Below are 21939 nucleotides of genomic sequence, written 5' to 3'. Positions count from 1 at the left end.
CGTAGTGAAGCAAATCTGGATGGTACCTTGGCTAAGACCAGTTGTCTGTTTTTGCATCTGTTTTGCAAGAATTTTTGATTGTTCCAAGGAGGTAATAAAGTATTGGTTTTAACTTCCTTGTACACTAATCTTCGTCCAGTACTTTTTATTGGCAGTTTTCATAATTGTAAGCAATGTACACAACTGAAAACCTGAAACATTGTGATTCATCTAGGAATAGATAAAATGATTCAAAAGTTGCTGAAATCAAAAGGCTACGCAAAACAGATCGCATGATCCAACTGAATCCAAAATCTGGATACAACTAGATCCAGAATCTGGATCCAACTAGTAGATCCAGAATCATGGGTTAGATCTAAGCTTGACCATGCCCCCTTTTACTAACTAACACAACCAAACTCTCTTTTTTCTGCCACCAGGCTGGACCAGGCTGCCTTTTCCAACTTTCAGACTGGACCGCTTTTTCCACTAACCCCTCTCCTTCCAACTATCTTATACATTATTAACCCTTCTCTTTCCAGGTTCGGTCTGAAGTTATAGCCACCTACGCTCTGTGTGGCTTTTCCAACCTGGGTGCTATAGGGGTGCAGATAGGCGGTATAGGGGCCCTGGCCCCAGAAAGACGGGGTGACATAGCTGACATGGCTGTCAGGGGGTTGGTGGCGGGGTCTGTCGCTTGTTTCATGACTGCTTCTTTAGCAGGTATCTTTTCTTTTCTTCGGTGTTTCTTAACTCACTGTTAGGTACATGCCCGTAGCCAGGATTTTTTTGGGGGGAGGGGGGGGGTGTTCCTACTGTCCGAGGGACCAGTGAGTGCTGTAGGTGCATTGAGGTTCCAAGGGGGAGCATGCCCCCGAAAAACTTTGAAAATTGAACCTTTTGAAATGGCGTTTCCTGTGTTTTTGAGAGGATTTCAAAGGAAAATCAGAGACAAAATAAGGGTTCCAGGCCTGCTGGTGATACAAATCAGTCCACCTCTTAAAGAAAAATCTTGGACCTTTAGATAAAAATTGGACCTTTTAGCATGTGGGGGGGTTCTTTACTTATAACTCCATGGTACTTCCAAACCCCTGTAAGAATTAGGAGAGTAGAAACAGAAAGTGGTCCCGAGACGGGGATCGAACCCGGGCACCCTGACACTCTAACGATTCGGCTAAAAGGTCTAGACACATCAGCCGGATCGGTTGGTAGTGCCTATAAACCCCCCACTGTTACACACCCCCTGGCTACGGGCATGAGGTATAGAGGTTTGCTTGATACAGTCAAACCTGCCCAAAGCGACCACTCAGAGGTTCTAAGCCTCTACCAGGCTTCGGGAGGCAGCTGGAAAGAGTAGAAATTAGCTCCCTTGGCATGTTATCTCTCTATTTAGCCTCCCGAAGCCTGGTAGTCTACTTCTTGGGTAGGTTTCTTAACGCACGCTTGCACCAATGGAAAAAAATAAAATTGGCACAGAGAAAAGAGCTATGAGGGTTTGTTATAATCAGGTTTGAGTGTATTTGAATGTAGACTTGTACTTTTTTAGATCTTTGCAATCACTAGTTAATTCTTTTGATGATCGTTCGCCATTGCTAATCTTTTTTCCATATCATGCTTTTTTAATTTCCCTGATTTCCATTCTTGATTGGAAAAAAATATTTCATCATTCGCTTTTACTTTGCTTGTGTAGTATATCATAAACACCATTAATGTTTTTGTTTTGTTTTTTTAAAGGAGTTTTTACAATTTTGTTGTTTTTTTCTGCAGGCATGTTGTACCAGGAGCCTGCAGCTATGGTTGTTGCGGCCACAAACGCAACATTTAATGCCACACTCAACGCTACAGCCCACCCCAACGCTACAGTTCTACCTACTGTACTTAGCTTCCTAACCAGCCCTACCCCATAAATGTCTTCAAATTCCCTTCAAAATTATTTTTCTGAGAAAACAAACAAGTTATACAATTTGGGGAAATTTTTCAGACGTATTGAGGCAATGTGGTCATTCTGACAAAAATATATTAGTGCCAGGACAGTGCCTATTTGTTTTGTGCCATGAGTAAGGGTAACCACTTGAAATGGATAATTTTTTTTTCTTATTATTTTAGGGGCATTTGAACAAAGGATAAACTACATTGTAGGGTATCAGTTTCAATTATGGGCATGTTTCAAAAGTTCAGTATGTCTTTTAGACGAAGTGTATTAGCTTGCCAATTTCTTAATGATTGAATGCTGAGAAAGTGAGAATCTTAAGACTGGAATTCTGTAAAACTCTTCCCAAATGAAATAATTCTAATTCTAAAAAGTTAAGAATAAATCAATTAGTTTGTCTTTGTTAATGGCTTTGCTCAGGGATTATGAAAAATTGATGTTGCGTTTTACAAATTAAAGATTTCGGCTCAAATGTCAAGTTTTGTGGACTCAAACCTGTAGGTTTGAATTGCCTACCATTGACCAATCACACTTCAAGACCGAGATAATTGACCAATCACAACTGCACATGTGCAGGTGAATTTGAATTAACCAATCACAGCTGCACATGTTCAGTTGAATTGACCAATCACAGCTAGAGACACAACTGGTAAGAGAATCTGGCTGACAGCTCAATTGCTATTGGTTTAAATTGCCTACAATTGACCAATCACACTTCAAGAACTGGTATGAATGACCAATCACAATTCAAAGGAATTCAATTGCAAATGAAAAAAGAATTGTATGCTGTTCTGGCTAACGCTAGCAATATGTTTTAAAGTAATAAATTGTAAAGCAGTGTAGCAAACTCATGTATGCATTGACAATCAACGCAACACGTTTTTATACCTATTAATTTGAATTTAGAAAATTTGCTGTATAAACCATATTTTGTTGCTAATATGAAGGGGCTGATTTTTTCTATGAATGATAAAAACTTCGCTGCCTTTAAAACTGTGTCCTAGTGATACATATTAGTTGTTAATTGTGTTGTTCGTGCTTTTAGCCAAGTGATATAGTTTTTATTTTGAAACATGAATATTCTGAATTCTCATATCTGATAGCTTGTGTGTTTAAATGATTTACAATTTTTTTGAAAGCAATAATGCAATGTTCGTTTACTAACAAAAATGCTATATTTTCTTCATGTGCTGCATAAAAACTGATGATGAGGGGGTAGCAAAATGTTGTTTTTTTTGTACATTGTTGTATTCTGGTGAAAAATGGAAATCATTTTAGACACAGTTATTTCGTTATTAATGTAATAATAATGTAGCCTGGGTACCATCCCCAGTAGTATATTCGCAAACTCTATAACCAGTTATAGAGTTTGCGAATATACTACTGGGGATGGTACCCAGGCTAATAATAATGTATGTTTCAAACCTGTAAAAGACTTTTTTTTCGTATGGCAATAACTCATTGACCAAAACAATTTGATACAAAGAACTAATCATGAATTTGATCAAAGGGCAAAGAACAATATTTTGTGGACAATTTGATACAAGCAAAATAAGTACTAGTATGCAATACCTAGTTTTTGTAAACTCACAATTGCCTGATCTGGCTCCTAGCTTGGTGATATGTTTACCCAAGATTTGAATGTTGTCTTCCAAACATATGAAATGACCTTAACGCCAAGTTTTAACTACGCAGAAACTGAAACATGTATTTTCGTATGTAGTATGTACATATGCTAAGCCTTGTAGAATTTGTAACGCGTTTTTGTAATAATAAATTTCTCAAGAAATCTTGTGGAAAACACTCAAATGTGTCACTCTTTCATATCAAGGTATTTTTGTTATGAAGCATTTTTAATTAACGTTTGTTTCGCATAACTGGTAAACCGCCTTTAGGCGTAACACACCAGTTTTGTACATGTACGTACATGTACAAGCTGCGTAAGACCAGACTGTAAGGTTTAAACTACTCACACCGGCAAGGTCCCCTACTCTTTTCGAGAAGTGCGGTGGGTTCTTTAACGTGCGTGGGGAGGTCCCCAAACACGGGACCTCCATTTCACATCCTATCCGAGGGACGTCCCTAACCGAAGCTAGGTACTCATTTCGACCTGAGTGAAGTGAGGAAATTTGTGTAAAGTCCCTTTCCCAGGGGCACAAGATCGGTGACATGGGCAGGGTTCGAACCCGCGACCTCTTGGGTGTGAGTTAAATGCGTTAACGGCGGCGCCACACGACCTCATTTCTACCATGTAACAGGAAAAAACATTCTCATAACGCTGCAAAAGAGTTTATAGCCTACACATATAACTTCGGTCGCAAACTGAGCGCAATCTTGGGATAACCGTACGTGCCCTGCAAAAGTCAGTTGCCTTGTTACGGAAAAGGCTGTTTCAGATCGATCCTTGTCGGCCTTTGGTTCTGTCACAGCCTTTTTGAATATTTTACGACATCAGAATCATCTGATATACATGACATACAGACAAGTGCTTAGCCCTAGCCTGTATGTCATGTATATCAGATTATTAATGAGTATGGCAGTCAACACTGTAGTAGTAGTTCACTGTGTTCTGCTGCTGCAGTAGCTCTGCATCCTGCAGCATCAATCAGTCTTTCTTCAGTTCTCTCCACTTCGTCCTGTTCATCGCGAGCCTCCTGAGCTCCTGGAGTTTTCTTTCTGACCGCAATGGTCCTAGTCCTCTTTCCTTGAGGTCTGCCCTCAGCAGACTTAGTAGGTCAACACTGTGTCAACACTGTGTCACTGTATAAAGTTTAAAATTTCAATTTATCCAGTTCCTAGTGAATTCTTTCATCAGTGACAACTTTGGAAGGATCAAAGGTTTTCAATTTATTCAAGATTCAAGATGGATTTATTGGTTCTTCGCAGTTAAAAACAACTGAATTGTAGACCAATTTACAAAACATTGGTATATTAAAAACTACAGGTTTGCAATCAATATAGACGTACGATTACCAAACCAATAAAAATACATGTTCCATACATTATAAATTTCGCGGACAACATTTGATACAGAAACAGTGTGCTACATATTAGAAAAACAACAGTCAGGGGTTCAGTCCATGGTTATTGAGGAGCTGGACCATAAATGGTATGGGCGAGTTCTTGTATCTATTCGTTCTTGCTCTCGGACAGTCTAGCATCTCGCTGTTTCTAGTACTACGGCCAGTTATCCAGTTAGAAAAGATTCAACGGCTTTATCAATTTATCTTTATCCTGGATGAATAACCTTCACCAACTGCAGGCCATCGCGAGCAGAACCAACTTCTACAGGCTCTCGTTCTTCCCCCGCACCATCAGGGAATGGAACGAACTTGAGCCTGGTGCGGTGGAGGCGGGGTCTCTTGCCCAGTTCAAAACTGAACTGGCGAGGACCCTGCTGCATTGAGCCACCCCATCATGTCTTGTATATATGTAAATATTACTAACGCACTAATGCACTTGTCCCGTCTTTAGCACACACAAAATCAGTTGTCTTATGTTTCCCTTCTCACTTATCCTTGTTTAACCTTTGTTTTTATGTACTGGGTCACAATTGTAACTAACATTGCGTAACGGCTGCCAATAATCCTACATGGTAGGGCTGGGCAGTAACGGAGATGAACGCACTGTATAAAGTGTGCAGTAAAGTGAAGCTGTCTAATACTAATATTAGCCGTGTCAACAAGCTGTACAAAGGCATACTGTCTTACGTTTTGGCATGAGTAAAAGTATGAAATAAAATTGATATCTCCAACAGCATTTACATTACTAGTACCTAACAGTTACTGTAGATTTGTGGCCATTTATACAGACCCTCCTCTTAGGTACTAGTGGCCTTGACCTTTTGAACCCACAGCAACAAACGACCTTGTAGAGTTGAATAAGAGTCGTCTTAAATTTCTCACATTGGCAAAGACTGATATGCACCCTCCACAAAATATCATGAAAATCCATTAGTACATGTAAATAAAGCTGTAAAATGATGACCTGTTGGCTACGCGTCAATTGTTTATTGCCATGACTACATTCAATACCAGCAGCGTTGAGTTAATGGTTTTATAAAACAGGTTGTAGACATTTTCCTCGCCTCTACAAAGAGCTCCAATGTGTTAGATAATGCTCTCAGTCTTGAGTTTCAGATGGTTTGATGGCATAATCGGCTCCGCATTGGTAACATCAACAAGGCGGGTATAAAAGAAGGTGCCGTTCCCTGCTGATCCGTCAGTGCTGCAGTTGGGACAGTCGTTTCCAGATCCCTGTACACCACAAGAGCTAACCATGGACGTGAGAGCAGTGCTTGTGATGCTGGCTGTCCTGATGCCCCTGCTGCAGGCTTCAGGGCAGATTATCAACATCAACCTCAACACTGGGGGCAACACAGGAGGGAGTGGCACAGCAGACAAGAGTCAGGTATGAGCTGCCTATTGACCCAAACTTAGTACATTTCTTTCTTTGTTAATGATAATCCCGTTACAAAAGGGACCATTTAAACCGTGAACATAAATTAAAGTACTGCAAAAAAAAAAGAATTACATGTAGACCACACCAATTATTCTTGGTTTTCAAATTTTAGTGAGTGACTACAGGCCAGATGCCCTTGATTTATCATGGTCAGCCCAGATAGTGCTCTGATAATTCCATACAATGTTTAGTTCTTCGCGGTAGTTTCCTTTGTTCGTATGATACCAACTGCAAAATAATGTTAGCCGCACAAAATTATATATTAGAAACAAAAAGATTCTAACTGTATGTGTCTTCTGGGATGGGAGGTTTGTTACTCACGCGAGGTCTCATGTATTTTTAAATGTCTTGTAAAATATTTTTCTTTCATTGTAAAAGTGGCTGCGAGAATATAAGTTGTACCTAACTTGAGTTCGCAGTCACTTAGTCCATGTCTTTTCATTTGTGATTCTCATTGTGTTTCTGAATAAAAAAAAATTTAAAAAAAGATAGTGCTTGGGAATATTATAGCAAAATCTGAGGTTTTGGTTAAACATGCATGTCAAATCTACCAAGGAGACCACCTCTTGAAGCAGGACACCTGTCCATTATGACCGCTTTTTCCCGGTCCCCAAAATTTTCCCTATTGACATGACCACCGTGATTTGGGTCCATTCAAGGCCCGATACCTGCTTATGGTGACCACATCATTTTAATCATGTTGATTATTGATGATAACTAACCAGAAATCATGGAGAGACCAGCCAGTTTGGCTTCACTGTTGGATGATATTTTTGTTCCATGTGCCACCCTTCCACATGCATTAACCACAGAACGGAAGATGCTTAAAAGATTTGACATTAAAACATCTCGACTTGGAAACCATTTTATGTCTCAGTCATGTTGTGAGGCGACCCTCTTCAAGGAGACCACCTGTCCAAGGTGACCACTTTTCTTCGGTTCCCAGGGTGGCCGGGTTGGATAGCCTCCGTAGCAGGCTTCTAGAACTGGTGGTTTGGTGGTCTTCGGCTGTTTTCTGATTAGCCCAGTTCTTTAAAAAAACGGGGGTAATTCAACCAGGCCGGCTATGTTGTCTATATGCAATCAGAAAATAGCACATAAAAGCTCCCAATGACAATGAAGACCCCCAAATCCCCAGTTTTTGGCATGCTATGGTGGCTAGGATTGGACAGGTTTGAATCAAGCCTTCATCCTTATTCTAGGCTGCTGACAACCTTGCTACGCTGCTGACGCAGACTGAAGGACTATTCCAAGACACCAGCCTGCTGGAACCACTACTGGACATGTCAGATGCTGGACAGGTTAGTTCAGTTATAGTTTCCTCTCAGTCTATTGGTGTTTGTTGATGTTTTTTGTCTTTCCATTACTAGTAATTAGTTATGTTTACCGAAGGAAACGGTATTGTTGTTGCTCTGTTTCTTCTTCCTCTTCTTCTCCGAACACTAACCAATGACCTTGTTAATATGGCCTGAACCAGACCGTCTTTCACCATGGTAACTGGTGTTGGGTTACATCATGTTACAATTTTATAGCAGGAAGGATTTAGACTCCAGTCTCACCATACATATGACTGCATTTGAGTAAGAATTAACAGAAAAGACCATATGTGAAGGTGAACATTACGCACTTGCTTTGCAAATGTTACATTTGTAGTTTCTCCATGTTTTAGTAATACATGTATGTCCCTTCACATCCAATTCCAGAACATGGTCATCGTAAAGTTGCTGGAACAGAACAAGGAGATGGAGGGACAGATGCAGGAGATGCAGCATGAGATCAAGAGTCTCAAAGTAGATAACTGCATCACCAAAACAAGTGAGTAATGTATTATTCACTTACATGTATGTCTAAAGTTAAAACTTTTCATCCAACACAAAAAATTCTCCCACCTAGACCTTTCGACCAGTCACTCTTATCTTCCTCAGTAGACTGACCCAGTGAGGCTTGACACGTGGCTTCTGTGACGTCAACACTGGGTCAAAGGTATCTGGTAGACGATGTCGGCCCCCGTCGCGGTTAAGGGAAGGGTGTAGTTATATCACTTATAGAATGCCATCTTCAGCACACTGCTTTTGTACACCATCTTGATTTACTGATGAAGAGAGTCGTGGTTTCGATAGCACAAGTGTGTTTCTGCCTGACTCAAAGTCTGTCAACAATACCTTACAAGAAAGTTCACATACTATCTCATTCAATCTGCAGCCTGCTGCAACAAGACCCTAGAAGGCTGTCCCAGTGGCTATGAACGGTTCTGTGAGAAGCCTGACATGTGCTACAAGATCTCTACAGGCGACAAGAACTACACCGAGGCCAGGTCCGCTTGTCATGCCGCCGGCGGGCGCCTGGCTATGCCTAAGGACAAGGCAACAAATGACCTCCTGGCCAAGATCAAGGCCAAGGCCAAATGCATGGCCATCTGGATCGGTCTGACAGACGAGGTGAAACCGGGAACCTGGGTGTGGGAGGACGGGGCAAAACTCGGCTGGGACAACTGGAAACAGGGGTTACCTTCGGGGTATAACCTTCACCACTATGCTGTACACACTGATGACAGCAAGTGGTTTGATATAAGCGGCACTGTGGTTACTTATCGTTACATCTGTGAAGTAAAGGCCACTGTTACCTACTGGCTCGATGAATTTTAACTGCAGTAAGTAAAGGGGTTGAGATTGCTAATGATTAGAGAGGGCCCCTTATGCTGTGATTTGGACCCCCTATTCTGTGATTTGGACCCCCTTTGCTGTGATTTGGACCCAGTATGCTGTGATTTGGACCCCCTATGCTGTGATTTGGACCCCCTATGCTGTGATTTGGGCCCTTTGTTGTGATTAATTTTGGACCACTTTGCTGTCTTTCAACCACCAAATGCATATGGCTGTTGTTGGGGGGGGGACCTTCATACATCTTGCAAAGAAATACAATATAACTTTAGAATGAAGCTATAGCATAGGCAAAACCTTATCTTCACAAAATCTGTCCCTCTTTAAGCGAGAAAAAGTATCTCAGGGTGCTGTGACTTAAGATATTTTTCGGGTAGAATACCAGACCCCCTATACTGTAATCATGTTTTGATTCAATGCTCGACTTGCGCAACTAATGTTGCCCTTCTGTATCTGACCCAAATGCTGTGAAAACTTGTATGTGTAAAGTGTGAAGTGAAGGAATGTAAAGTCGTTGTTGTCTAATAGTTGAGTACACACTTACTGTACAAAGCTACATTGTTTTAAGTTGTGGCCTGAATAAAAATTTTCTTTCTCATATTCAAAGTGTGTGACTTATTTGAATGATTGTAAAATTTATTTAGAAAGTCATTTGCAGCAAGGAACACAGACAGGCATCCGTGTTATTTGGATTTAAAGACTCGAGATTATATCGCGGGCAACATTAAATATACATGCATGTTACCTGTTATTCCATGTTGAGGTTTACATGGCCTGTGTATGTGTAAATGGGCCTTTATAGGTCTACTGGGTATCCTAGCCTTGAATTTCATGCCCAGGAAGGCAGATAGAGAGGTTAGGGAAAATATGATAATTAGAGAATGGACCAGCATGACACGCAAGTAAAACATCAAGGGTGAAGGAAAAAGGGTGGAGAAAAATGGTTGTCATATTTCCAAAGGTCATGAATAATAAATGAGATGAGGGTACCCTTGCCTTGGTGGGAAGGTTTCGAGGCCTGTAAGTGGTATAATAATGATACTGCTACATATTCAACATTACATGTGTGTGTGTGAAGTAAATGCTGTCTGATTGCTGAGTACAAATTAAAGTTGTACCAAATACAACTGTCGGAAATTTTATCATGAGAGTTCATCTGTGTTGGTAGAAGTCATTATGCAGCAAGTTTAAACTGTAATTTCCAACACAAGAAATTGGACTCAGCCAAATTGATAATATCCTCAACAGCAATTTTTACCATCTTCTGGTGGCCCTTTGTACAAAATCCTTGACCTACCTCTTATCCTTGATCCAGATACTTGCCAGGACCACATGCAATACCAGGGGCCTTGAGTTAATGGTTTTAAAAACAGGTTGTAGACCTTCTTCATTTCCTCACCTCTATGTAGCACTACAAAGAGCTTCAATCTGTTAGACAATACTGTCAGTCTTGAGTTTCAGATGGTTTGATGGGTAAATTGGCTCTGCGTTGGTAACATCAACAAGGCGGGTATAAAAGAAGGTGGCGTTCCCTGCTGATACGTCAGTGCTACAGTTGGGACAGTCGTTTCCAGATCCCTGTGCACCACGTACAAGAGCTAACCATGGACGTGAGAGCAGTGCTTGTGATGCTGGCTGTCCTGATGCCCCTGCTGCAGGCTTCAGGGCAGACAGTCAACGTCAACCTCAACATTGGGGGTAATGCAGGAGGGAGTGGCGTAGCAGACAAGAGTCAGGTATGAGCTGCCTATTCACACAAACTTAGTATGTTTCCTTCTTTGTCAGTAAGGCCACACCAATTTAATTTGATTTAATTTGTAGGTTCTCGGATCGCCTCTTCATTTCTTCTGATTTGCTTCTCTTCAGTTACCGCTTCTCTTAGGTCCGTTGGGTGGCCGGCTTGGACAGGTTTGAATGTATTCCTTCATCTTTATTCTAGGGCGCTGACAACATTGCTGAGCAGCTGAAGCAGGTAGCAGGACTATTCCCAGATTTTGACACTCAGTGGGTGACAAGCCAGCTGGAACCACAGTTACTGGACATGACAGATACTGGACAGGTTAGTTCATTAGTTTCCTCCCAGTCTATTGGTGTTTGTTGATGTTTTTGTCTTTCCATTACTAGTAGTTATGTTTACCGAAGAAAACGGTATTGTTTTTGCTCTGTTCCTTCTTCATCTTCTTCTCCGAACACTGACCAATGACCTTATTAATAGCCTGAACCAGACCGTCTTTCACCATGGTAACTGGTGTTGGGTTACATCATGTTACAATTTTATAGCAGGAGGGATTTAGACTCTAGTCTGACCAGACATATGACTGCATTTGAGTAAGAATTAACAGAGAAGACCATATGTGAAGGTGAACATTATGCATGTGCTTTGCAAATGTTACCTTTCTAGTTTCTCCATGTTTTAGTAATAAATGTACGTCCCTTCACATCCAATTCCAGAACATGGTCATCGCAATGTTGCTGGAACAGAACAAGGAAATGCAGAAGGAGATCAAGAGTCTCAAAATAGATAACTGCGTCACCAAAACGAGTGAGTAATGTACATACACTTACATTTATGTTTAACAGTTAAAACGTTTGATCCAACACAAAAAGTTCTCTCACCTAGACCTTTCGACCAGTCACTCTTATCTTCCTCAGTATACTGACCCAGTGAGACTTGTCACATGGCTTCTTTGAAGTGTGACGTCAACACTGGGTCAAAGGTATCTGGTAGACGATGTCGGCCCCCGTCGCGGTTAAGTGAAGGGTGTAGTTATATCACTTATAGAATGCCATGTTCAGCACACTGCTTTTGTACACCATCTTGGTTTACTGATCAAGAGAGTCGTGGTTTTGATAGCACAAGTGTGTTTCTGCCTGACTCAAAGTCTGTCAACAATAACTTACAAGAAAGTTCGCATACTATCTCAATCTGCAGCCTGCTGTAACAAGACCCTAGAAGGCTGTCCCAGTGGCTATGAACGGTTCTGTGAGAAGCCTGACATGTGCTACAAGATCTCTACCGACGGGAAAAACTACACTGATGCCAGGTCCGCCTGTCATGCTGACGGCGGGCGCCTGGCTATGCCTAAGGACAAGGCAACAAACGACTTCCTGGCCAAGGCTGGATACACCAATTTCGTCTGGATCGGTCTGACAGACGAAGTGACAGAGGGAACCTGGGTGTGGGAGGACGGGACAAAACTCGGCACAGGCTGGAACAACTGGGGACTGGGGGCCCCTACCCAAAATGATAATCTTAGCAACTGTGCTACACTAAGTGCTACCAACTGGTTTGATAGCAACTGCAGAGGTATTACGCATTACATCTGTGAAGTGAAGGCACCCTAGCCAGTATTCGCTCACTGGTTATGAACTGGAACTGCAGTGAGTAGAGGGATTGAGGTTGATACAATTTCTGATTGTAATTTTCTATTACATTAGTATTGACGGTGTTGCTTGCTTGTGTGGTGGTTGAACTGTATTGGATATCATTGTCACGTAGTTAGTGACAAAAAGAGAAGCAAAAAACAATTGTACTAACAGTAACTTACTGTACAATGTCCACACAAAATGTGCATTTTCATATGTTTGAAATGATGGTAAGAAAATGATGGTGATATTGTATTACAGGTGTATCAGCATACATTTGGTAGAAGGGGCAAATGTTACTACATAATAATGATTATATGAATGATAAATGTTAAATGATAAAAATGAATACTATATAGTAGTGATTCAGGATTCTGACATAGATTTGTCATCGAATGAGAAGTTAATAAAGAGTTCTTGAGAAGGTGTTAATACAACAAATGCTGATGCTTCTACATGTATGTCATGGTATTTTATCATCAAGTTTGTTATGTAGCATTTTCAACATACACTCTCACAAACTTGCAACAACAAAATACATGTACATATTTTGTACATATAACAATCCCAAGCCTAGTCCAATGCGTGCAGTCAGGGGTTCCCATTATCCGATGAAATTTAAGGGGGCAAAACCAGAAATATTCTGAATAGGGAAATCTGTCTGATATTGACAACATTTACTGCCATTTCTTAGCACATTTTGTCACCATTAATACTTGAAGCATTTGAAATAGCTCAGAAACAAGTTATGCAAGGAGCCCCTTAATTTTTTGGTACTTTAGCCCCTTCATATTTTTTGATACCAGCAAAAAATACCTAGAACTAGTCTCTTAGAAATTGTTTATTTATGAAAACTCAAATCCTGGGTGTCTGTGGCTCCATACATGTATAAGAAATATGTCCACCTATAACAGTCTCAGACCTAGTACTGGTACATACCGTACACAATCGCTGTGGTGTGCAGTGAGGGGTTTTTAACCCCCCCCCCCTCCAGGCAAAATTACCATTCCCATCAGCCCTTTAAGTTTGTCATGTAGCATTTTCAACATACATTGTCACAAACTTGCAACAACAAAATATCTTAATTTGTACAACTCCCAGTCTCAGACCTAGTCCTGGTAGATATCTATGGCATGTAGCAAAATTCAACTGTCATAGATCCTGCCACAGCCTTTTTGACAATTCTACGACATCAGAATCATGTATACAACAAATGGTGATGCTTCCACGTCATGGTATTTTATCTTTATGGTTGTCATGTATATATAGCATTTTTTCAACATATATTGTCTACATATCTCAGTGTTGGGTCTAGTCTTGGTAGATACCGTACACTATAGCTGTTGCGTGAAGCGAGGGGTTTTTAAATTCCCCCCAGGCGAAGTTATCGTTGCCATCATCCCACAGACATCTGCTGCCAATACGCATGCTCTGGTCACACCGCTGGCCAATCGTCACCCAGGAGATGATCTTGTGACGCGGCATGCCGATTTCTTTCACCTGGATAAAAAAAGTTGTTTTTATTCATTTATTTCAAATAATGATAAAGGTAGTCCCATGGCCTTTTTGAGGTTGTAGGGGCAGTGGGTTGTTCACTCCTTTTCTTGGTTCAATAGTGTGGGTGAAAACAAACCAGATAGAAAATATCTCTCTAGTCTCTGTCCTTGGTGCTGAATGCCTTCACTTAACAACAGTTACTTTTTGAGGCCATAGGGGCAGTGGGTTGTTGATCCACTGTGTCTAGGGCACGGTATTGGAAGGTGGAGTCCATCCCTCTCCTTCCACTGTCTTTTATCTCCCCAACCGAAGTCAGGCGCCTAAGATAGTCATACAAGGTGCATTTCCCATGGACAGAACATTCATCAGTCTATGTTTCACAGAATTAAAACTATCATTCAGACTTTGGTTTGTTTGTTTCCAAACTAGTAAAAGACCAGGCTCATTTCAACTAGTTTGAGACAACCCAAGAGCAGCAACTGAGTTGTTTGAATGCATGAAAATGACATTGCCGGAGTTGTGAGGTTGTTTTTTTTTATTCTGAAGAACAGTGATGAATACAAATGAAAGGACACAGAGTGACTGCGAACTCATGTTGGGCACAACTTATATTCTTGCAGCCACTTTTACAATATAAAATAATGATAATTTTACAAGACATATGTTATTTTGGCCTTACCTTATCCTTGATGTCCTGAGACAGATGTTTGGCCAGCTCCCGACAGTGATACACCTCGTACTGTTCCTTCTCCAACGTCGCCAGCGACTCGTCAATGATCGTCTTCACTTTACCCACCTGGGACACAAAGATTTTCACATCTTTTGTTTGATTATATCATGTTTCTGTTTACTGAAGGAAAATATTATTTTGGCTCTGTTTCTTCTTCTTCTCCAAACCAGACAAGGTCAATGACCTGAAAAAGACTGTCTGTTACCATGGTAACTTGTTGGGTTACATCATGTTGCAATTTTATAGCAGGAGGGATTTAGACTCCTGTCTGACTATAAATGAATGTCTTGAGTAAGAATTAACATAGCAGACCACATGCGAAGGTTAACATTATGCATTTGCTTTGCAAATGTTAACGGTCTAGTTGAATATTGTTTTTTCTCTTTTTCGTCGTCTTCTCCAAACACATAAGCTCAATGAATTGGACCACTGAATGTATGTCACTATGGTAACAGTGCTGTAGTAGACACCTTGTGGTGTTGGATTACATTGTAGCAAGGGAATGGTCAATGGTCACCAAATATATGAACGTGTTTGAGTAAAAATAAACAAGACCTGCAGTTCGTTTGCAAATGTTACTTTCATAACCATCTTTTTGCATCATCTTCAAGCGTAACTCGTCATTTTGTAAATTAAAATATCAGCGTAGAAAAAGAAGAAGCGTTGACTACCATGTACGGACCTGAAATCGAACGTCCGGCGCCATTTTGTACGTGTTCTCATACTCTACTTTCATGGGAGGTCTCCTGAAGCTGACGTCTTCATAGCTAGACTCCGGCTGGATAGCCATGGTCATCACACTGGAACCACATATCTGGGAAAGATAGTTAGGTGAATGTAGTTTCATTGGGTTGGTATGTCACCGAAAAAAATCGTCTACCAGGATTCGGGAGGCAGCTGGAAAGAGTAGAAACTGCCCAAATAGAGAGATAACATCCCGATGGAGTTGGAATATTTTGAAAGAATATTTTGCCGCACAAAAAAAAAACTTTCTAGCTGACCAACTCCCCTGGCATGTTATCTCTCTATTTGGCCAATTTCTACTCTGTCCAGCCACATTCCGAAGCCTGGTAGATGCTAGAAAAATGAGGTTAACCGGTTTTTGAATCGCAATATTTGTTGTATTTATCTGGCCGGCGTTTCGATTTGTACATTGGCCAGAGACCATTCCTGAGAAAGATAGCTGACATGTTGCCGAAACGTCGGCCATGTATATGTAACTACCAATTAGGGTATGATTCCTGTTATAAAATAAAGTTTTATCACACACAACTTCGCTATCAATATTGTGTGAAATGGTGCAAACTTTATACTCTTATTCTTTCCTCACGCAATAAAAATAGTTGCAACTGCAAGAATATTTATTTGTTGATACATGTACGTCATCAAAGATCACGGTTACAATATACTTTTCCTTTGTCAGTGATAACATTACTTATCATGATATAGTCCTCGATGATGATATTTACAAGAACACTGCTTCAAAGTCACCTTGGGTTTTGAGGACTTGACCTCGAACAAACTCCCTCTTCTTTCTCTTGGCGGCGGGGCTTGGAGCTCCTCCATGGTAGTTCTGTTCTTACAGCTTACAATTCAGTAAGTTTCGTCTGAAGTATTCTTCTATATCTTCGATTAAATCTAATAATTCAGATCTCTTTGGTGAAAGACTTCGCACTGTAGTGGCAATGGCCTCTTCCGTTGCCAAGGTGACGGCATAAACTGAGAACGTTCGAATATTGCGTCATCGCCCGATACAGTGATCGAACAAGCTCTGATAGAACATAGCAACCGGAATAGAACATAGCAACCGGAGAAGGTAGAACGTAGCAACCCGGTAGTGTAGAGATCCAAACGTGCAGTGCCCTGGTTGTTGTTTCTGCTACTGTCACTGAAAAAAATTTTCAGACGATCCGCTACGGTACAGATACTAAAAAGTGAGTACTTTTCACTACTTTTCACTACTCTGTATCTTGGAGAAAAGCCGAAGACTGTCGTGGATTTTGGACTACGGTTTTTTTTTATTGTCTTCTAATCTTGCAATCCCCACAACGACAAAGCAATTCATGATTTTTTTCTGGAATAATTTCATCATGGCAGTGGGCGAAACTTGAAAAAAAAAACTCTTTAACGGTTGTATCACGTGCACGTTTTAATTCATTTTCAGGCTAGCGTCACTGCTTATTCAAGTACACACGGTCCGTCTTTCCTGTACATGTGATCCCACAACCATTCCGGATTTCAGCAACAGTATCTGAAGAACTTGAAGAAGAAAGAAAAAGAAGACATGTCTACCGACGCTCCCACTACCACAACTTTACCCAGCCAGTCTACAGCCACCTCCTCGGAAACTCTACTTTTTGGATTCTTCCCGAATGACCCGTTCAACGTTTTCTTCCTGTCGGTTCTTTCAGCCTTCGTGCTGGTGATTCTGCTGATGATCTTGACATGTGTGTGTTATTCGTTCAGATCGCCATGCAACAAGTCTAGGTGCTGTATGTGTTGTAGAAAAACCAATGCTGTACGGAGAGTTGAATTACTGTGACAAAAAGAGGTGGTTAAAATTGTTTAAAGCTTCTTGCTTTGACGTGCAATCTCTCGTTTTGCATCCTTTTCTTTATTATTGTACTAATCAATCATCATTAAAAGGCCCAGACCAATATATAATGTCCTTGGATAGACAGAGAGGAGAAGTACAAAGACTCTTGGAAGAAAAAAAGTCAAGCATTTTCAAGGCTGCAGTTCTGATAAAATCTGATAGAGGCCCCTTTGAAAATGACGTCACGCTATTCCTTCCTATAATAAACTACTTTATTTAAGTTAAACATCCGATCTAGTTGTCAGATTTTACTAATTTTTATGTCAGAAGTAAATTTTGGTCGATATTCATGTCTTCATATTCGAAAAACTTAAATCTTTTGTTAGTTCCCATGAGCCTTTGAGGTAGCTAGCCCAAACCGGAAGTACAAAAAGATTATGTTGGACGTCGATTTTTCTCCTTCGTAAATGTTGATTTCTGGCTTAAAAATAGCGTTTTGTCGACTATAAACTGAAAACAAGGTGTGGTAAGAGTTACGTCCAATCACCGAACCCACAATATTGGGTTCGTAGCCACCATAAGCGTTAAACGCAGCTTCCGGTTGAGGTGAAAATTGTTTTATTTTTTTGCTCGCAACTTCGTACTGCTCTGATTTTTGACCCAAAATTTTTGAGCAAAAATGACGGTGAAAGAGTTTTTCGGTTGTACGTTCATTGCGTACGGACCTGCGTTTGCCCTCTTCATCTTCACAATCGCGAGGGAGCCGCTCAGGATCATCATACTCATCGCGGGGTAAGTCTGGAATCAGGATGATTTGTTACATCTTACCATCTTACGATGAATTTGTTTAGCCTAAAATTATGCATTATCTGTACCGTTATTGTGTGACTAAAGGTAAAACGCAAGGAAACCTATGTTTAAGACTATATGCATTGTACAGTTATAAAGTAAATCAGTTTATAGTTCTGCTATGATCAGTGACTGTACTGATACAAGCTAGTGAGTGAGTCATACATGTATAACACAAGGGGGGGGGGTACTTAGATTGTCCTTATGTACTACATGTAAAGCTGGTGACTTGTACAGGTTTGACTGTAGTAGTGTGTCAGCATATCCGTGCAAAACCTGTACCAGTGTAGCCGTGGTAACTCTTGAATTGGGCATTACCGTCTGAGCTGAGTGCATTGACAACCTTGGCTGATTCAAGAGTCACCACGGCTAGTACAAGTGTACCTTTTCGACCTGCAGATCATGCCTGTTCAGTAATGTATTGTGCATAGCACTTTGGCAGAATAGCTCATATTTGTAGAATTAACGTATGACAAACTTATGACAGCCTGCTACAATATCGTTCAATATTTCAGATGTTTTTTCTGGCTGCTGTCCTTGCTGTTCTCCTCAGTCCTGTGGAACATCGTCTGGCCGCTGAAGGACCAGCTGGCCTTTGGGGTCGTCTTTTCCGTCCTGTTCCAGGAGGTCTTCAGATTCTTCATCTACAAACTGCTCAGGTAAGACTTGCTTAACTTTGTTTGTTTCGTATAACCGGTAAACCGCCTTTAGGCGTAACACAACAGTTTTGTACATGTGTGTACATGAACAAGCTGTGTAAGACCGGACTGTAAGGTTTGAACCACTCACACCGGTAAGGTCCCCTACGTACTCTTTTCGATAAGTGCGGTGGGTTCTTTAACGTGCGTGGGGTGTGGCTGTCCCCAAACACGGGACCTCCATTTAACGTCCTATCCGAGGGACCTCCCTAACTGAAGCTAGGTACAAATTCCACACTGTAAGGTTTGAACCATATTCACACCTGGATGGACCCTGACTAAGATTCTTTCTGAAATTTTACAGAAAAGCAGACGAGGGTCTGCAAACGTTCAGTGACGAGCCGCCAACAGCAACAGATAAGCATATGATCGCTTATGGTAAGTCTGCTTAAATTTTGCATGGTTTTTCCAAAGATTGCATGCAGTATACACATGTACATATACATTTGTGCCAAATATATCATTAATTTTAGCAATGAGCATTGTTTGTAATGTGTTTTTTTAGTTAGCATTATCGGTAAAGAATTTTGCACAGTATATAACCTAGTATCTTTTGTGTACAAAATTCTGTTAGTTTAAGAATCTGATCAACATCATATTTCTCCTCAGTTGCTGGACTTGGTTTTGGCCTGATGAGTGGAGCGTTTTCATTGGTCAACGTCCTCGCCATGGCAACAGGACCAGGGACAGTCGGTATCCATGGCGATACACCATACTTTTTCCTCACATCTGGTGAGAGTTTTATTCATTAAACAACATTTTAGTCTTCATAATAGTCTATAGGTTGTGCATAAATTTTGATGATGATGTTGTACTTTAAAGGTATCCAATGCAATTTCTGGCAGCAAAACTGGAAATTTTCTAGAATAAGGCAATCTGTGTGATATATGAACATACTACCCTACATTAGCACATTTGCATCAGTATTTCATTATTCGGGCCTTAAAAACAGCATAGAAACAGGCTCCAAGAGGAGTCCTTCATTTTCTGGGTGGTACCCCAAAAATCAACCCAGGATCTTACCAGTAAGTTTCACTGCTCAATTGCAATAACACCAAATTTTTGCTCCATGAATGTTTATGTGCATTGGGACAGTGTTGTTTCAACTCACTATGGAGAGTATTGACTAGAATATTGACTTCAAAAAAATCTTGTTTTCAAGCCCTAAAACTGCATTGGATGCCTTTAATAAACTGCAGTCAGCCTGGAAAACTCCTTTGCTTGTCAATAATAACATTGCTATACTATACAGCCATTTACCAACCTGATAAAATTATTCACAGGAAAAAATGACATCTTTTTTTATTCCTGCAGCCCTGATGACGTCATGTTTCATCCTGCTGCACACCTTCTGGAACGTGATTTTCTTCTGGGGCTGCGACAAGAGAAACATCCCTGCTGTGGGGTTTGTGGTCGGCTTCCACATGCTCATCTCATGTCTGGTGAGTCACTCTAAGAAACAGAACAAACACCTTTAAGAGAAATTTTGCCACAAGAATATAACATCTGTTACAGTGTATGGTAATGTATGGAAAATTCTTAAAAAGGACTGAATATCAAACTAGTGTATACTGTTATTTAGATCTCTACATATATCTAAACAACAGTATATATCTAAATTAATGTATTCTGTAAACTAAAAACTTTATATCCAACACAAAAAGTTCTCTCACCTAGAGCTTTTGACCAGTCACTCTGGTCTTCCTCAGTAGACTGACCCAGTGAGGCTAGTCATGTGGCTTCTATAGTTTTAATTCTAAACACATAACTACCAACACAGATGAACCTTCATGATAGTAATGTATACTGTTGTTTAGATGTAATGTAGATATGACTTGTGTTACCCAAAAGGTTGAAAATTTTCTATAATAGAAAACTGTTTTTTTCTGTTTGCAGACGTTAATACGCCAGCGTCACCAGTGCTTTTTTAAAAACATCATTGTTTTTTCTTGTTGCAGACGTTAATCCGCCCACTCCAGCCTGCCACCATCATCCCTGCGTACTGCATCCTCCTGGTTACCATGGCGATAGCGTACAAACTGGTGGGGGGGTCGGTAAACAACCTGACGGCATTCCTGACCTGCAAGCGTGCAGGGTACGCCTCCAACTAGAATATACTCAGTCTGTGAAATATTCCAGGGGGGTTCCCTGTACCGTGGTTGTATCCAGAACCATGCTTTATCCAGAACCATGTTTAGGCAGGGTTATGGATAGTCCAGGCATATCCAGAACTTTCCTTTATCCAGAAACAAGCTCCAACTGCTGCTCAGAGGGTTCTGGATGTCCAACTGTATCCAGAAATGTGCTTTATTCAGAACCATGCTCAGGCAGGGTTCTGGATATGCGTGGACTATCAAGAACTGTGCCTGAGCTTGTTTCTGGATAAAGCAAGGCTCTGGAACCTGCCTGAGAACGGTTCTGGATAGCCCAGGCAGATCCAGAACTGTGTTTTATCCAGAAACAAGCTCTGGCACAGTTCTTGATACTGATAGTCCACATGTATCCTGAACCATGCCTGGGGCAAATTTATGTTTTTGGGTACTCGGAGAATATTCAGAACTGTGACTGATCCTAACCCTAACCTATTCAGGCACCAAAGTCAGAACTAGACAGGCACGGTTCTGGATAGGAAGTTGAACTATCCAGAACTGTGCCTGGTCCTAACCCTAACCCATTCGGGCATAGAACTAAACAGGCACGGTTCTGGATACAATCACCTCCTCCAATAAACCTTTAAAACTCAAATGAGCGAACTTATTTCCTCCTTTACTCAAACCACAACATTTGAAAGATTTCTGAAGCACAACTCATTAACCCAATTTTTTTTATAAAGGACTGACTGAACTTTCAAACATACTGTCAGTGATTATTCTAAAGCAGATAGAAACATCTTCCAGTATTCTGTCATATTGTAATTTTACAGAATATTCAGTCATTCACTTCATGATAGAATTTCTTAAGTCAATAGTGGTTTGAAGGATTTGGGGACAATAAATTCTGGATAACACATACATGTGTATACTGACCAACTGCTAGGAAATGGTGAAGAAAAGTACTGACCACTTCCTATATTGAAGCAGTTTTCTTAAGATTTTGTCTGTCAAAAGAATCTCTAAATGCATTTTGAATAGGACAGTGGTCCTTTTGATAATGTTTAGTCTTGGATGTAAGTATGATATAGATGTTGTACAGAGTAACACAGCTGTTACTGACTTTAAGTTGACTCACTGAGG

The 21939-nt window shown here is 40.7% G+C and overlaps 5 protein-coding genes across 5 annotated transcripts in view; 4 read left to right on the top strand and 1 right to left on the bottom strand.

The window, feature by feature from the left end:
* LOC109468925 (solute carrier family 28 member 3-like) overlaps positions 1-3217 on the top strand; it is an 11147-nt gene extending 7930 nt beyond the window's left edge. Inside the window, exons 12-13 of the mRNA XM_019767306.1 lie at positions 522-702; positions 1747-3217. Coding sequence (XP_019622865.1) covers positions 522-702; positions 1747-1886 — 321 coding nt within the window. The 3' untranslated portion in view covers positions 1887-3217. The remainder of the gene's footprint in view (positions 1-521; positions 703-1746) is intronic.
* Positions 3218-5837: 2620 nt separating this feature from the next.
* On the top strand, positions 5838-9015 carry LOC109468510 (low affinity immunoglobulin epsilon Fc receptor-like). Its single transcript, XM_019766754.1, has 4 exons — positions 5838-6319; positions 7573-7671; positions 8074-8185; positions 8573-9015. The coding sequence occupies exons 1-4, from the start codon at positions 6188-6190 to the stop codon at positions 9013-9015; spliced, it is 786 nt and encodes a 261-aa protein (XP_019622313.1). The 5' UTR covers positions 5838-6187.
* A 1616-nt stretch (positions 9016-10631) lies between these two features.
* Positions 10632-12576, top strand: LOC109468874 (low affinity immunoglobulin epsilon Fc receptor-like). Its single transcript, XM_019767249.1, has 4 exons — positions 10632-10766; positions 10970-11089; positions 11482-11572; positions 11963-12576. Exons 1-4 carry the CDS (start codon positions 10635-10637, stop codon positions 12373-12375), a joined length of 756 nt encoding a protein of 251 aa, XP_019622808.1. The 5' UTR covers positions 10632-10634; the 3' UTR covers positions 12376-12576.
* Positions 12577-13555: 979 nt separating this feature from the next.
* Positions 13556-16189, bottom strand: LOC109468885 (tctex1 domain-containing protein 1-like). Its single transcript, XM_019767263.1, has 4 exons — positions 16115-16189; positions 15306-15437; positions 14573-14689; positions 13556-13896 (listed from the first exon to the last, which is right to left on the bottom strand). Exons 1-4 carry the CDS (start codon positions 16187-16189, stop codon positions 13708-13710), a joined length of 513 nt encoding a protein of 170 aa, XP_019622822.1. The 3' UTR covers positions 13556-13707.
* A 1634-nt stretch (positions 16190-17823) lies between these two features.
* On the top strand, positions 17824-20969 carry LOC109468875 (gamma-secretase subunit Aph-1-like). The gene is made up of 6 exons (XM_019767250.1): positions 17824-17951; positions 18524-18667; positions 19011-19084; positions 19316-19438; positions 20021-20148; positions 20665-20969. The coding sequence occupies exons 1-6, from the start codon at positions 17839-17841 to the stop codon at positions 20815-20817; spliced, it is 735 nt and encodes a 244-aa protein (XP_019622809.1). The 5' UTR covers positions 17824-17838; the 3' UTR covers positions 20818-20969.
* The last annotated feature ends 970 nt before the right edge of the window (positions 20970-21939 follow it).

This window comes from Branchiostoma belcheri, unplaced genomic scaffold, assembly GCF_001625305.1.
Source record: "Branchiostoma belcheri isolate BF01 breed outbred unplaced genomic scaffold, Haploidv18h27 scaffold2, whole genome shotgun sequence".
NCBI classification, from domain to species: Eukaryota; Metazoa; Chordata; class Leptocardii; order Amphioxiformes; family Branchiostomatidae; genus Branchiostoma; species Branchiostoma belcheri.
Note: the sequence above shows the minus strand (reverse complement) of the source record. Positions and strands in the feature narration are given on the sequence as shown.